The sequence below is a fragment of the Marmota monax genome, unplaced genomic scaffold, assembly GCF_021218885.2.
Source record: "Marmota monax isolate L192 unplaced genomic scaffold, Marmota_monax_Labrador192_F-V1.1 WCK01_AAM20220418_F8-fsc00102, whole genome shotgun sequence".
Lineage (NCBI taxonomy): Eukaryota > Metazoa > Chordata > Mammalia > Rodentia > Sciuridae > Marmota > Marmota monax.
The window spans coordinates 3502394-3517490 of NW_026692494.1; the positions used below are offsets into that span (position 1 = coordinate 3502394).

The 15097-nt window shown below is 55.0% G+C and overlaps 1 protein-coding gene across 3 annotated transcripts in view; it reads right to left on the minus strand.

Moving 5' to 3' along the window:
- Positions 1-2197: 2197 nt before the first annotated feature.
- The window catches only part of Safb (scaffold attachment factor B), a 31244-nt gene continuing 18344 nt past the window's right edge, over positions 2198-15097 (minus strand). For 2 of the 3 annotated variants that reach the window (XM_058579189.1, XM_058579187.1), the window contains exons 8-21: positions 14962-15011; positions 14137-14231; positions 12592-12741; positions 12432-12514; positions 12049-12188; positions 11608-11696; positions 9639-9745; positions 7622-7912; positions 6755-6892; positions 6487-6529; positions 3578-3693; positions 3152-3258; positions 2787-2853; positions 2198-2501 (exon numbers count right to left, since the gene is read on the minus strand). In XM_058579189.1, the coding sequence (XP_058435172.1) occupies positions 2372-2501; positions 2787-2853; positions 3152-3258; positions 3578-3693; positions 6487-6529; positions 6755-6892; positions 7622-7912; positions 9639-9745; positions 11608-11696; positions 12049-12188; positions 12432-12514; positions 12592-12741; positions 14137-14231; positions 14962-15011 (1606 nt within the window). In that variant the 3' untranslated portion in view covers positions 2198-2371. The remainder of the gene's footprint in view (positions 2502-2786; positions 2854-3151; positions 3259-3577; positions 3694-6486; positions 6530-6754; positions 6893-7621; positions 7913-9638; positions 9746-11607; positions 11697-12048; positions 12189-12431; positions 12515-12591; positions 12742-14136; positions 14232-14961; positions 15012-15097) is intronic. The other variant, XM_058579188.1, reaches the window with a different exon arrangement.

Sequence of the window (15097 nt, forward strand, 5' to 3'; positions counted from 1 at the left end):
CATCCTGGGAGGGGTGGGGTGGCTCCTGGCACAGAGCCAGGTACAGGCACTTAAGCAGCACACGTTTAAACTGGAGGCTGAGGGTGTGCTGGGTCCTCGCCCCGCAGGTGGGCCCGTTGTCCTTGTGTTCCCGCCCACCAAAAAATCATAGCTGAGTTCTGCTTCCAGCAAATGCACACTGCCTGGGTATTCAAAGGAAGGGCGTGAGGGGACGGCAGAGCCAGGTGGCGGGCGCTCTCCTTGGTAACCGCACCCTTCCTAGACTAGAAAGGCCAGTTCAGAACTAGCCGCTGGTGCCCAAGCAGGTGGGCGTGGGCTGAATTACCGCTGAGGTTTCAGGCCAGGTGCTGGCAGCTGTGGTCTGACTCCCATTCTGGCCTGGCCTTTCTGGGTGGGCAGGCTCTGTGTCATCCCCTGTGGGTGGACAGGAGTTTTGGAGCCTGAATAGAAGGGCACCCAGGAGCTGAAGCAATCTCAGAAGTGGGTCTGGGAATGGCGCACGCCTGTAGTCTCAGTGACCTGGAAGGTGAGACAGGAGGATTGCAGATTTGAGGCTAGTTTCAGCAATTTAGTGAAGCCCTAAGCAATTTAGCAAGACCCTGTCTCAAGATAAAAAAATGGATAGGACCTGGTGCAAGGGAGAGGGTGGCGCATGCCTGTCATCCCTGCGGCTTGGGAGGCTGAGGCAGGAGGATCAAAGCCAGCCTCAGCAAAAAGTGAGGCGCTAAGCAACTCAGTGAGATCTGTCTCTAAGTAAAGGACAAACAGGGCTGGGGATGCGTGCTCAGTGGTCGAGTGCCCCTGTGTTTGATCTTTGGCACCAAAATAAATAGAAAGTGGGACAGTCTTCACGGAGCTGCCTGCCTCGACTTCCTGTTGACGTCCACACGGCCACCTTCTTCACTGGAGCCAGTGGCTGTTGGCAGAGCCACCAGTGCTTTGGAGATGAGGGGACTCAGAGTGAGGCGAGCCCCACTGTCCTCCTTGCCTCTGCTGCTTCCTGTCAGGCCCAGGCTGGGCCAAATGGCTCGCCACCTTGCAGTTCCAGGTGGGTCCCGCACGGTCGCCGCCTGCTGCTGGCGTAGCCTTCTCCACAGCCCGTGCACTCAGGCTGGCCCTCTGCTGGTCTGAGCTCTTCCAAAGCAGGCAGGTCCAGAGGGTCCCCTGCCTTCACGTGCACTGACCCCTTCCCCATTCTGCAGCGGGACACATCGTATTGGCCTCTAGAAATGCCCAGGTGGCTGTGGGGCCACTCTGGTGACTCGCGCCTTCCATCCTGGAGCAAGAGGCTTTCACCAGTCGCTACATAGGGACCTGGACGTTGCCCCGGTTCAGGAAGCTGAGGGCATGTCTTCAGACGTAGGTGTGTGCCCATGGACTGAGCTACGCCCACCTGTTCCTCGGTGACGTTACCCCTTGCCCTGTTTGGGATAGAATGTTCCATGGAAACACTCTGGGTGTCCCCTTGTCTTGCTCTGCCCTTGGGGGTGGCCTTCCTAGATGTCAGTCAACCTGCTGACAGCAGACATCAGGAAGCCAGACTCAGCCCCCTGAATCCTGACCCCGGCCTCATTTGCATGGCTTCTCCTCAATAAAAGGGTCAGCGCAGGCTCGCCCGCTCTATCTGCGGACCTTTAAGGTCAGAGGAGCCTTCACAGGACCCAAAGGAAAAGGTCTCTGTGGTTGTTTCGTGCTGCCCAGTTCCCCTGGAGTGACCCTGAGTGTTTTAGTCGTGGGCTTTGGCCAGCAAGCTTGGAGAGCGGCTTGCAAACCCCGTGGGCGTGGCCTGCAGGGAACTCATGGGCCAGTGTCCACAGCCACAGGAGGAGGCCTTCCCTCACCAGAGAGGTGGCTGTGTACCGTGTCCACAGGATGGGGCTTCATGGCACCACGGAGTAGCCAACAAGGTCAGTAGACACAGCAGGGACACCGCAACCCAGCAATGCACACAGTGGGACTCAAAGGTACCAGCCTGGGCAGGCTCCCTGGCATGGCTGCCAGAGATGGAGCTTGGTCACGGAAACCGCTGAGCCTGGGCGAGGGAGGGACAGGATGGCCCTGCCCACCCTGTAAGCCCTGCACCTCTGCCTGGGCTTTGGCAAGTCCCTTGGCCCCACAGCCCCACCCCCTGCCCTGAAGCCAGCTGAGCACGACCTCCCTCCACTGGCAGAAACAGAAGCCACACTTTATAAATGAGTAAAGGGCATGTGAACAGAAACACCTTTATTACAAAAACAAAACAAAAAACAATTCACATTGTATTGAGCTACAATATGGCAGCAGATAAAAAAAAATGGTTTGTACACGGTTTAAGAGAACTCCTAACAGAACATACTCTGGCCACGTGACAGGAACACAGGATTCAAATTACTTAGTAGCGGCGAGTGAAGCGGGCATCGCTGGGCCTGCTGCCCCGGCTCTGTCCTCCGAACCCGCCCTGCATCCCTCCACGCGGGATCACGTGGCCCCGGGAGGCCCCGCCTGGGGCGAAGCTGCCGCGCCTAGGAAGAAGTCAGGTTCTCGGGTCTGGAGCCCTCAAGCCCTCGCACAGGCTGTGGCCGTTCCCAAGCCCCACTCTGTCCTGGGACTGGCAGGCCCAGGAAGGGTAGGCCCCCTGCGACTGCCCAACCCCTCCCGAGCCGCAGCCCTCTGACCTGGAGTCCCACTGGGAAGGCAAGGGGGCTAGCGGGGGATTTTAAATTGTCACCCTGGCAAGCCACCATGCAGAGAAGGAACAGGTGGAGCACCCCAGCAAGAGTCTCAAGTGTCACCGACCACCACCTTACCCTGACATGCCGCCCCGGTTCATCATGTGGCCAGGCCCCGAGTGACCAGACATGCTCCTCTCACCACCTGGAAGAAAGGCCGAGCGAGGCTCACACGGACATCGGTGCTGCTCACAGCACTCGGGGCCTCCGCTCCCGCTTCCCCCGCCCTCCAGGCCTCACCACTGAGGCACCTGTGTAGCCAGGAGCTGGCAGTCCCCGCGCCCTCACTGGGTCAGGTGGGGAGGACCTCGGACACCCTCTGCACAGTGCCTATCCAGACCCCCAGAGTACCTCCCACCGCCAGCTCCCGGTGGCCTGAGGGGCCGGAGCCAAAGGGCTCTCTTCCCCGTCTCGGGGTCTCCACCCACCAAGTCACTCCTTACCTTGCCACCGCTTGTGGTCCCGGTCTATCATGCCCCCGTCAGCAGCTCCCTGCCAGGCCCGGTCATCCTCTAGTCTTCGGCCATGATCCCCCCAGTCACGTCTGCCCCTTGGAAAAAGAGATCTCTGATCTGGAGTGTCCCCTCCTCTGGCTTCCACCCTGATGGCGGAGGTGGACGCTGAGAGTGGGTTCAGTGTTGTCTTCTCAGCTCGGTGGCGTTCCCATCCCTGTGCCCCGGGAGCCGCAGGAAGGACATGGGTCTCAGCCGGCAGCGGCTCAGTGGGCTCTGGGGCTCCTGAACTATGGCCAGGTGCCTGGGCCTGGCCCTCTCCACCTGGTGGCTCACCCCAGTGACTGAGTGGCCCTGGTGAGACAGGTCTGTCTTGCCAACTGAGAGGCCCGGGACAGGCAAGCAGGGGACACAAACCTGGGGGGAGGGGGCAGCCCTCGGCCTTCGCTCATTCTCTTGTCAGAGCCATAGCCCCACCCATCGCGGGAGTCGCGGCCATGGCGCTCCGGACCTCCGTGGCGCTCAGGGTAATGCTGGACATGAGAGAGAGAGGACGAAAGGAAAGCTTTAGTCATCAACTCCGCCCAAGGCCTTGTGGGCGACAAAGCTGGGGATGACAAGGGCAGTATCCAGACCCCTGCCGGGGGCTCGAGGTGCGCAGGGCCACCTCACTCACTCCACACAGCTGCACCCCCTCATCTCCACAGGCCAGAAAAGCCGTGGCCCGGGTTGGGGCTGAAGGAAACAGCGCCTGGTGAAGGCAGGCAGAGGTCCCCCAAGCAGGACGCCAGAGTTCTCCCAAGGACTCTGAGCAGATGCCTGGTGACCGCCCCGCACCCAGAGCAGTCGTGAAGGTGGGAGGGCGGTGGGGCCACTCGTTGAAGAGGACACTCACAAGCTCTCCAAGGCCCCCCCCTTCATCACCCGGGCACGGTGGCTGTACCTTCCTTTCTCTAAGTGTCCTCCTTGCAGCGGAGGAAGTAACAGAGTTACATGTGGTGCCGGTCCCAGCGCACTGTCCCCTTTCCTTATTTCACGATCGTGGTGGCTACCCATGAAAATGTTACCCGCACAGCGGCACCAGAGGGCCCTAACCTGTGTGTGCAAAGGCACAGGGGCAGTCCCTGCCACTCTCCTGGCCTCATCTCCCAGAGCCTCAACAAGCCAAAACCAGGGGCTTCACTGTGGACAGGCCAGGGCACACCCACGGTGCGTCCTGCCACAGCCAAGGACAGCTCCCATGGGTTCCAGAAAACACTGCTCCCTCCCTACGTGACCCCCAGGACACACTGATCACAACACACGCACCAGCCCACAGCTTTAGACAGCTTCACTGAATTTTTGAGAAAACATTTGAATGGCGTTTTCTCAACTTTATCCACCTACCTACATCAGGGGCACGTACCTGCTGAGCCACACCCCCCACTTATTTTCATTTTGAAATAGGGTCTCACAAAGTTGCTGAGGCTGGTCTTGAATGTGGGATCCTCCTGCCTCAGCCTCCCAAGCTGCTGAGATTACGGATGTGGGCCACTGCACCTGACTCAATAACCTTAAGTTTTAAGGCACGAAAGTGGACAAACCATTTACTACAAAGTAAAAGACTTACTATTGAGACCTACTTCTCTACTATTTAGCCATTTCCACTTCTCCTGCAATTTTAAAATCAAACCAGAATTTTTTTTTGTCCAATCAAACCCACTAAGAAGAGCTCAACAACAGCCCAAGTTCTGAACTAGTTTTCTCTTTCTGTGACTTTTTCTTGGGAGCCAAACGCCACCACATGCTGCTGGGGCAGCACTGCTCCCTTCTGCAGGCCTGGGCACGTGAGAAACACTGTCAGTTTCGGGAGGACGTCGTCTACTAACCCCACGGAAGGCAGCTGGTCATGACCAATGGGAACTGTGCACACGTTACGAAGGTGTGCGCAACACCTCATCTAAATCCTCTGCCTTATGTGGGAGGAACAATCACCCCCATTTTGTAGCCAGAGGAACAGACTCAGCAGATAGGGTGTCACCAGAATGTGACCCGGTTCTGTCTAGATTCCAGAGTGTGGATGTGTGGCCACTGTGTTCTAGCTGTCCCAAGGAAATCAGAAGACCAGCTCGTGGTGCTGTTGCACGGAAGGTTTACCCCCAGGAACCAAGAGGAAGTAATCCTGTGAGGACGCCCCAGTCTAAGCCAGGAGGCTAGCTGTCCCCAGTCACGCCGAGACACCAAAGAGGGGACAAGATGGGACAGCGAGGCACAGATCTGTCAAGAACATGCTCTGGGGGCTGGGGCTGGGGATGTGGCTCAAGCGGTAGCGCGCTCGCCTGGCATGCGTGTGGCCCGGGTTCAATCCTCAGCACCACATACAAAACAAAGATGTTGTGTCCACGAAAACTAAAAAATAAATATTAAAATTCTCTCCTCTCTCTTAAAAAAAAAAAAAAAGAACATGCTCTGGGAAGAGACACAACTCGCAGGGCATCTCCTCTGCCACAAGCACCTCCGGAACTCCCCCTTCCCCCCATTTCTTCCAGTAAAGCGCCCCAGGGTGCAGGGCCCTGGTGGGAATTCTCCATCTAGAAGCCCACAGAACTGAGATGACTGCGCTCTCTCCTCTTGGGACTGGGCATTTTAAGAGTCCTTTGTGTGTTTTGGTAACAGCCCTTTACCAGATGTGTCTTTTGCCAACACTTCTTTCGGTTCACAGCTTGTCTTCTCTTAAGGATCCCACATTAATTTTTTTCTTTTCCTTTTGTATTTGTACCAGGGATTGAACCCAGGGGATTTCACCCAGAGCCACATCCCCAGACCCCTATGTTTTTTGAGGTCTTGGGACCTTACTGAGTTGCTGAGGCTGGCCTTGAAATTGTGGTCCTCCTACCTCAGCCTCCTAGTTGCTGGGGTTAGAGTCAGCGCCCCCACCCCCGCCCCGAGTTTATTTTTCTAATGGGATAAACCTGCATCAAGAACAAGTACGGACCAAAGACTTGGCTGTTTCCAAGGCTTAGTGGCAGCCCGAGCTGTCCGAGTGTACCCTGGGAGGAGATGCAGTGTCTGCTGCCTCCCCAGGCCCATGGGGCAGAGGACAGGAAGTGCTACTGCGCGGCTCAGCACTTTTCAGCAGCTCAGGTCGGCTGCCAGGCCTCCAGCCTAGGGAGCCTCACAACAGCCGCAAAAGGCCTTGAGGTGATGGTTTGGAGACGACCCGACTAAGCCCAGCAGGTCCACATCTCTGTCCCACAAACACCAGGTCTCAAGTGGGAGGGGGGTTCTGCAGCGGGGAAGGGACTGGACTCCATGGGAAATGTGGGTACACTGTCACTCTGACTTACCTGTCCTTCTCTTTCTCCCATCATCGACCTGGAACCTTCTCTCCTGAAAGAGACCCATCCATGAGGAAAAGAAGCTTGCTAACCAGAAGGGGCCACCCAGAGCCCAGGTGGAGTGGCAGTGCCCAGGCCGGGTGTAGTGACTGGAGCATGAGCTGCTCTGGGTGCAGAGTGATGGGTCATGTGGGCACCTGGGTCAAGGAAGGCCAGTGAATGACCAGAGGAGACAACACCCACACCCACCAAGGAGGGGCAACAGGGCCACACTGACCTGTCCACGGAGTGGTTGGGGTAGCGGCCCCGGTCCCTGTGGTCGAAGTCGTGGAAACGGTCCTGGCGGTTGAAATCAGAGTGGTAGCGCTCATCCAGAGCGGCCCGCTTGGCTTCTGGCCAATAGGCATCGTCCCGCCTGTGAGGGGTGCAGGACAGGATGGAAAGAGGCCTTCCCAATGACAGCCCGGTGGAGCTGGGATCAACCCCCACGGTCCCGTCCCCGTCACATCGTGAGCGTCTCCCACACAGTACTCTGGGCTGCCTGGGCTGGGAGTGAAGGGCTGTGCTGCCTGCATACAGAGGGTGCTCGCTTTCTCAGCAGGGCAGCCATCAGGAGGACTGTCACAGGTGACCCTGGGAACCCAACCCAATGCCACTGTGGGGAAACCAGGAAGAGCTCTGTTCTCCAGAGCCCTTTCAGGAGACTCTGCCGTTGCTTCTAGCCTGAAGCTGACTTGCTGCCTCTCAAAGAGGCACCAAAAACCCCACTGACGACCTAGTCACACAGCGGTGGCTAAAGCAGACTCCCCTCTCAGACAAAGGCCCAGAGACCGATGGCAGCTGAGAAGGCCCTTGATGAGAGTGGCACTGGATGGCACATGGGTTCCCTTTAACCTATCCAGTGGAAGACAGAGGCCTGTGTGGACCCCAAGGGAGGCGTTTCTGGGTCTCTGGCCGCCTCCCGGTGCTCCTCCTCCTGCACCTGGGCTTGGACCTGATGCCTGGACCCAGCGCCATCTCTGCTGAGCCAAACCACCAGGGCACCCTGCTGAAGCCAGGAGGCAAGCTGAGTTGAAGCCCAGACCCGGGCTTCCTTTTGGAGCAAGATTGCGGGCCTCCATGACTCCGGGGTGGCCAAGCTCACCGGCCGTCCAGGTCGTAGGGCCTCCGCACGGCCGGCCGCCGCTCCTGCTCATAGCGCAACTCCTGCTGGCGCCGCAGCTCCTCGCGCTCTCGGTGGATGCGCTCCTGCTCCCTGCGGCGCTCCTGCTCCACGTGCATGCGCTCGCGCTCCAGCCGCTCCCGCTCCATGCGCTCCCGTTCCAGGCGGTGCCGATGGAAGGCCAGCCGCTCGCGGGCAATCTCCAGCCGCTCCCGCTCCTCCCGCTCCCACTGAGCCTGCAGGCGCTGCTCCCGCTCGCTGCGCTCCCGCTCCCTGCGGCAGGACAGCAGGGCTGCAGTGTACGGCACCCCAGGGGTCCCGGGCTCACCCAGGGCCATGGCTCCCACTCCCACTCCAGGATGCATGAGAAGCAGCGGGAGAGGTGCTGGCCACAGGGGGCTGGTGAAGCGCAGCAAGAGCCCAAGGATTCCCCTCCCAGCCCTGTCCACCCCAGCCAGGGAAGAGGGAGCACAGGTGTAGGACAGCAGAGGCCAGCTCTCCTATGAACCGGCCTCATTTCTTAAATGTTTCCTGAAGTTCAACAGGTGACACCATTTGCCACCAGCCTGATTAGTCCGTGTGAAATGGGGCTAAAGGCAGAATGGACTCTCATGTCACACCTCCTATTTCTGCAGCAACCCAAAACCGAGGATGGGGCCTGCCCAGGAGGACAGCCCACTGTCTGCTTCTGGCAGGGACATGGTGATGCCTTAGTGCACTTCCTTCCGGTTCTAGTCTCTGCAATAAAGGTGACCCACACCTACACCGGCGGAAAAATACCACCAGACTTCGTTTTGTGTACTTTGAACACATCTCACCCCACCATGGGTCGCCTCTATGGATGGACGACACTCTCAGGGGAAGGAGGCCACCATGTGTGCAATAAGGTGTGGTCTGCCCAAGCAAGGTCCAAACAGCACAACCCTGACCCCTCGTTCACCCTTCCCTGTGCGTGGGTCCCCTAGAGGTGACAAGGAGCAGTGGATTGCGGGGACCTGGAGGGCTCTGTGGCCCGTTTCTGCCCATCCTCGCCCTGGCAGAAATACCGCCTCTTCACACCTCAGCCCTACACTGACACCAAGGACATGACAAAAAACAACAAAAGGTCTCCGGCGCTGCCACCATCCACGTCTCTGACCCCTGATGAGGCTGAGCAGCACTCCCTGCGTTTCAAGGCAGGAAACCCGTGCCGCCCTGCGAGGACTGTCCGTTTCTCTGGTGGCCCCGTTGTTCTGACTTCTTATTCTCCTCACATGGCCGTCCCTCCTCCGCGCACGTCCTGGCTCTCGACCTCCACGGTGCAGATGCACAACTCTGACAGGGGCAAGTCCTCCTTCCCGCTGGTGAAGGGCCCCAACACCGAGTTCCCCTTCACTGGTGGGAAATGCTGCTCTTTTCACGTGACTTTCCGGTCACAAAGGTCTCTTCTGTTGATTAGTTTGCCAGTTAAACAGGTAAAGGCACCTGCTTCACTGCCCACCGTTTTGCTTTCTAGGCCAGAAGTCCTGCCAGGGACAGGGCAGAAACTCCCTGCTCTCGTGCCCACTCCTTTCCCTGCCGGCCTTTTATTTATTTTTTAACTGCTCAATAGAACACAGAACGACAACCCTGGGGGGCCAACAGTTCTGTGTTTACTTTTTCACATTATCCCACAGTTTTCCTTGGCGCAGTTAAGAATGTGCTCACTGTCGATCCTCCCTTCCCAGCTGCTGAGGCAAATGTGACCCTATCGGCAAAACAGCTTCACTGCAACAGGAAGGCAGGCCACCTAACCACCTCGTTACCTTCCACAATTCTGGGGAAGAAATGGGTGATTTGAATGGAATCCCAGAAGTTGAAAGCCAGCACACGGCAAATCCACAAACAGAAAGCCACAGAACAAAAAGGCTTAAAACAACATTCCACCCACTGGGAACTTTGAGGATGTCCGCTCAGGACAGGGGCATGACCACAGTCTGGGAACAGCCACATCAGTGAGTGTTCCTGGACCATGACTCACCTCCGGGACTCTGAATCTCTTGACTTCCGAGGCTCTTTGACCTTATCAAAGGACACAACGGACCGTTTCTCTCTGCTGGCCGACTTGCGATCCTGGCTTTTGGAGACCTAGTTTATCAAAGGACAAAAATTAAGGTAGAAAAGACAATAGAAAAAAGGAGGAGCATCTGTGTCCAAAAATAAATGCAGACTCTAGGGAAGAATTCATGTGGAATGAGCAGTAAGAAGGAAGTATTCTCTCTAAAGAAATCTCGTGCCTCGAAGGTCACAGGCTTTCCTCTATGTCTACTGTGACATAAACTCTTCAAACAACGATCTACTGACTCCAGCCGACAGAGCCCGAATGAAAACGAGTATTTCTCAAGAAGAAATTTAAGATCAAAATGAATTTTTATACATGAATTGATGCATCCAAAATAAATCTCTTAATTTTGCACTAGATTCATAATATTCAGTGAATTAAAAAATGCAGCCAATTCTAATATGCCTAACAACTTCCTTATCTGTGTAACATTTTAATGAGAGCTACCCATCTGAGCCCTGGAATGTGTACGTGTGTGGTTCTGAGGCCGGAACCCAGAGGCACTCGATCATCACTAAGCAACGTCCCCAGTCTTCTTCATCTTTTGAGACAGGGTCTTGCAAAGTTGCTGAAATTGACTTTGAACTTTGAACATGAAACCCTCCTGCCGCAGCCTCCAAAGCCACCTGGATTATAGGCGTGTGCCACTGCACCCAGCCATCCCCTGCCTTTTAAAACAATGATTTTATTTTGAGATTACATCTAATTTTCCCCGAGTAGTAATTTTTCCCGATCACAAATTTGTGATCCCCTTGTCTCAGCCCCCCCAGGTGTGTGCCGCTGTACCTGGCAGGAATTAGTTTTACTTTTGCATCTTTCAATCATTATCATAACACAAAAGTAAAAAGATATACAATATTTACAAAAAGAAACATGGGCTTCCATAATTGAAAGGCCAGCTTAAAACTCATCTGCACCACTCAAAACTGTAGCCAGCTCGTCCTGTGTGTGTCTCAGACTGACAGAGCAGGCCCATGGCTGCTCTCTTTAGAAGGGTCTCTGGTCACTCAGTGTTCCAAGTCTACAGACAAAAGCTTAAGTTAAAAGATCTACTTTCCCTTCGGGATGTAGTCATTTTGGTTCATGCCAGGCAGAGGGTGGCCCTCGTGACCAGCCTCCTAACATCCTGCACAGCACTGCTCCAGGGGGCTTCTCTGGGTAGGAACCACACACACACCACTGCACTCACTGTACCACATGAGACCCAGGGGCAGGCGTGATTGCCGAAGCAACCTGCACAGGGACCCGCCTCTGTTGCCATCATCCCCTCATGACCTGGGTCCTGCCTTTACCACTGTGGTCTCACAGCTCACACAGCCCGAGTGTACCTGGGCCGAGAACCCACACAGACACCCTGGTTTCTGTCTCCTGTGGAACATGCTGCCAAAAGACAGGCCAAGAATAAGCCTGTGCCTAGAGGCGTCTGTGTGAGGGCTCAGGCTCACAGAGGAGAGCCGCTGCGATGCAAAACACGCCCACCGCTCCCAGATTCCACTTTTGAAGACAGCTTTAGGAGGTAAATAAAAACCAACAACTGACGTCAGAGCAGGAATGAGTACGAAGAAAACCTTTCCACCTTTTTCCTTTATGAATTCTACATTTTTGGGGGGCTGGGGCTGTAGCTCAGTGGTAGAGCGCTTGCCTAGCATGCATGAGGCAGTGGGTTCCATCCTCAGGACCATATAAAAATAAATAAAATAAAGGCATCTGTCCATCTACAACTACAAAAAAAATTTTTTTTTAAATTCTATATTTTTGTAAAGGTAGAAAGCTTATTTTCCAACTGAACGGTTCAAGAATCTGCTAAAATACGCCCAGAAATAATGTTAACTGTAAAACAAAACAAAACGCCACGAACAACTACAGGTAGGAGGAAATTCCGACTCACTCTCTCCTTGGACCCAGATGTCTTCACACTAATCACAGGCACACCTTTGGATTTGTCCATCACCACAGTTCGCTCGGTGCCTCGGCTTCCTAAAGAAACAGAGGAGGACATCTGAGGTGAGAAACACACCTAGGGGCTGGGCTGCGGCTCAGGGGCAGAGCGCTGGCTGCCAGCATGTGTGCCGCCCTGGGTTTGATCCTTAGCACCACATAAAAATACATAAAATAAAAGCATGCAGTCCATCAACAACTACAAAAAAGAAAAAAACAACAACAGAAAGAACAAAAGAAAAGCAGCAGCTCAGGAAGGAAGCTCCACGCTGCACACTATGCAGGAGGACTCTTGGTGTGTGGTGTCACTCGATCACAGCAAATCAACAAGTCATACCAGCTAGTGACAGAGAAAAGACGGAAGCTCCTACATGGCTGGGAGGCTGGCTACCTGATTTCGTGGCTCGAGAGCGTTCCGAGGGGCCAGGCTTCTGATCATCGGGCTCTTTAGTCTTTTCTCCACTTCCGTCATCACCCTTTTTGGTGTCATCTTTTCTGTCGGCCTTATCCTCCCTCTTAATGTTTGCAGATCTGCAAGTGACAGCCCCAGACACGCCACCGTTAAAGCAGGTGTTTAGGGAAACACAGCAGCTGTGACTGCACCCTCGCAAGAGCACCAAGTGACTAGAACGTAGACAGTGTCACCAGCTTTCCGGCCCCAAACAAATAAATGCAGGGGCACGGGTCCCAGTGGTCGAGCCACACATACTCAACCTGCCAAGCTGCGGTGCCCTCGCCAGCCCCTGCCCGCTGGTTTACCAGGGAAGAGCACACCTGTCACTGGTGCCCGCCTTCTCCTTCCGCCCTTCGCTGTCTCTCTTCTCTGAGGCTTTCTTGCCAGCAGGTTCATTTTTTGCCTGAAGAAAAGAAATCAAGTGCAAGTGCCCCCTCCTCTCCTCACACTGCTGTACCCCAGGAGAAAACGGCCACTCACTTTCTCCACGGAGATCATCTTCCCGTGGAGCTCAGTCTTGTGCAGGTGGCTGATGCACTTTGTTGCCTCTTCTGCTGTGGACATGGTGACAAAACCGTAACAGCGAGCGCCAGGACTCCGGGCGTTCGTCACGACCTTGGCGCCCACCACCTGAAGGAAAGCAGCAAACATGGCTCGCACACACCGCAGCAGGGCAGGCCCCACACCACAGCAGCAAAAGCACAAGCAACCGGGCACACGGAGAGGGGGCAGCTCCATCTCCCTGCAGTTCCTCAAAGGCCTTTGGTCCTCCTCACACAGTTCTCTGGGCTCCCTGGGAGGGCCAGGAAGGCAGGGTGAGGACAGGGAGGGGGAGACAAAAGTGCCAACTTGAGGGCTGAGAACACAGCTGGTGGAGGGCCTGCCCCGTTTGCCCGAGGCCCTGGGTCCAACCCCCAGCACCACCAGGGGAAAAAAAAAGCAAAATTCTGCCTGTGCTCTTTTAACGTGGCTTAAATATGGGAGGAAATGAGCCTAAATGTACAGCCAAATTAGGAGAGGGACATGGGCAATAGGGCAAAAAGTCACAGATGTGACCCACACAAAACCAGGTTGGTTGCTTTGTTCTTCTTTTGGTACCAGGGATTGAACTTGTGGGTTCTTAACCACAGTCACACCTCCTGCCCCTTTAAATGATGAGACAGGGTCATAAACTGCTTAGGGCTTCACTCAGTAGCTGAGGCTGGCTATGGACTGCCATCCCCCTGCCTCAGCCTCCTGAGTTATGGGGAACCATAGGCCCTGTCGGCTTCATTAGCTACTTGTATGACCGCGGTGTCTTCAGCTCCCCCTCCTCTCAGCATTTGGACATCAAGAATCAGGATGAACGTTCTTAGTTTCTCTGTCATGATACACCTAGCTCTTCCCGTGAACAAGGCTGGTGTTAACCTGTGATTATCCCTAAAAGTTTATTTGGGAGGCAAGTCCAGAATGCACAGGGAGACAGGGAGCAAGGAGAGCAGGTGAGAAAGCCAACCCCGGTGTCACCATACAGGGACTGCACGACGTACCTGCAATGGCCATCACCCACCAGCCTACATAGGTGCAAGAGAGGCAGATGTTTCAGACAAGCAGGAGCCAGAACTGCCCTCCGGTGGGCTAAGGTAGCAACCTCAAGGCCAGGCAGTGATACAGCTGCGGTCAGGGTCACCCATCTCAACAGGATGGCACAGGCCCTCCTCCGAAGCACTATGCCACAGTGTCACTCCTGTTCTTGTCCAGTCATTGTTATTTCTCAAACAGTGACCACAGCTCTTGTCCACACCTTAATTCAACCTTACAGCAGCCCTCTCTGGGTTTTAAGACCTGAGGGTCACAAAGCCATCAATAGGAAGATGGCAAACTTACAGTGATGGAGGGACCCAAGCCAGATGTGGGCTCTGGGAGCGCCCACATTCCTGACTAGGGAGGGCCAGGTTCTGCAGAGCATCAGCACATGAGCCCCAGGACACCTTGGAGCACTCAGCACACAGAGACCTGCACTGGCAGAACGCCCCTCGCTCTTACCTTCCCATATTTGCTGAAAAGGTTCTTCAAATCTGTAGCTCTGGTCGTAGAAGAAAGTCCACTAACCCAGAAATTTCTACCACAACTGCTACGACCTATTTCAAAAGAAAGTTCTGGTCAAGAACACAAAACCCACAAGACCCCGAGTCTTCAAGAAAGTCAGTTTAAAGCTGAGACAACTCCCATTTGCTCTCGGATCATGACACAATGTAACGCCAGTTGGGGTGAGGACTCGGCAGCTGTCCATCAAACCCAACAGCACTGCCAGGAATGCTGATTACAACAGGAACCAGGGCTGCTGGGAGGGCTCAGGTTTCCTTAGACAATGGCAAGTAGCTAAACCACAGGGTAAGGTGGATATAGCCCAGGGCGTTAGGCACTCGAGTAAGCGCCTGCCTCTGAGCTAAACAGGGATCCTGAGATGGCTTTTATACAAGCAGCAGCCATATCAACAAAGATACTCTGACCGCCTCCATCTCGAGGCACATACTGTGTACCCACCCCACCCTTTCACTCTCTGCGGAGCACTGGGGAAGGAACTAGAGGCCAGTGAAGCTGTTTCCTCAATGAGTGGTTTAAGGCAGGGTTATAGGATCAAGGAATTCAAAACACTCCCAAAATCACGTGTCCACATCAAGACACTGCATTCACTCTTAGGAACTGGTTCGCACTCTATGAGCCAGGAGGGAGCGGAAAAGACCTCCTGAAAGACTTAGGCACGTCTGGGTGGGCACACAGGACACCAGGGATTAGAATTAAATGCCCTGCCTGCTGATCCTGGGGTCCAACATGCTCCAAGAAAATGGCACTGCCACGGGGACCTACCCTTCTCCTCCCGGGAAAGTCTTTTTGTGTCCGAGTCATCTTCAACAGAACTAGAGACAAAAGACAGTGTCACTCCAGGAGGAAGCAGCATTGAGGAGACAAAACTCAAAATTATAAAATACGTGCTGAGGTTGCA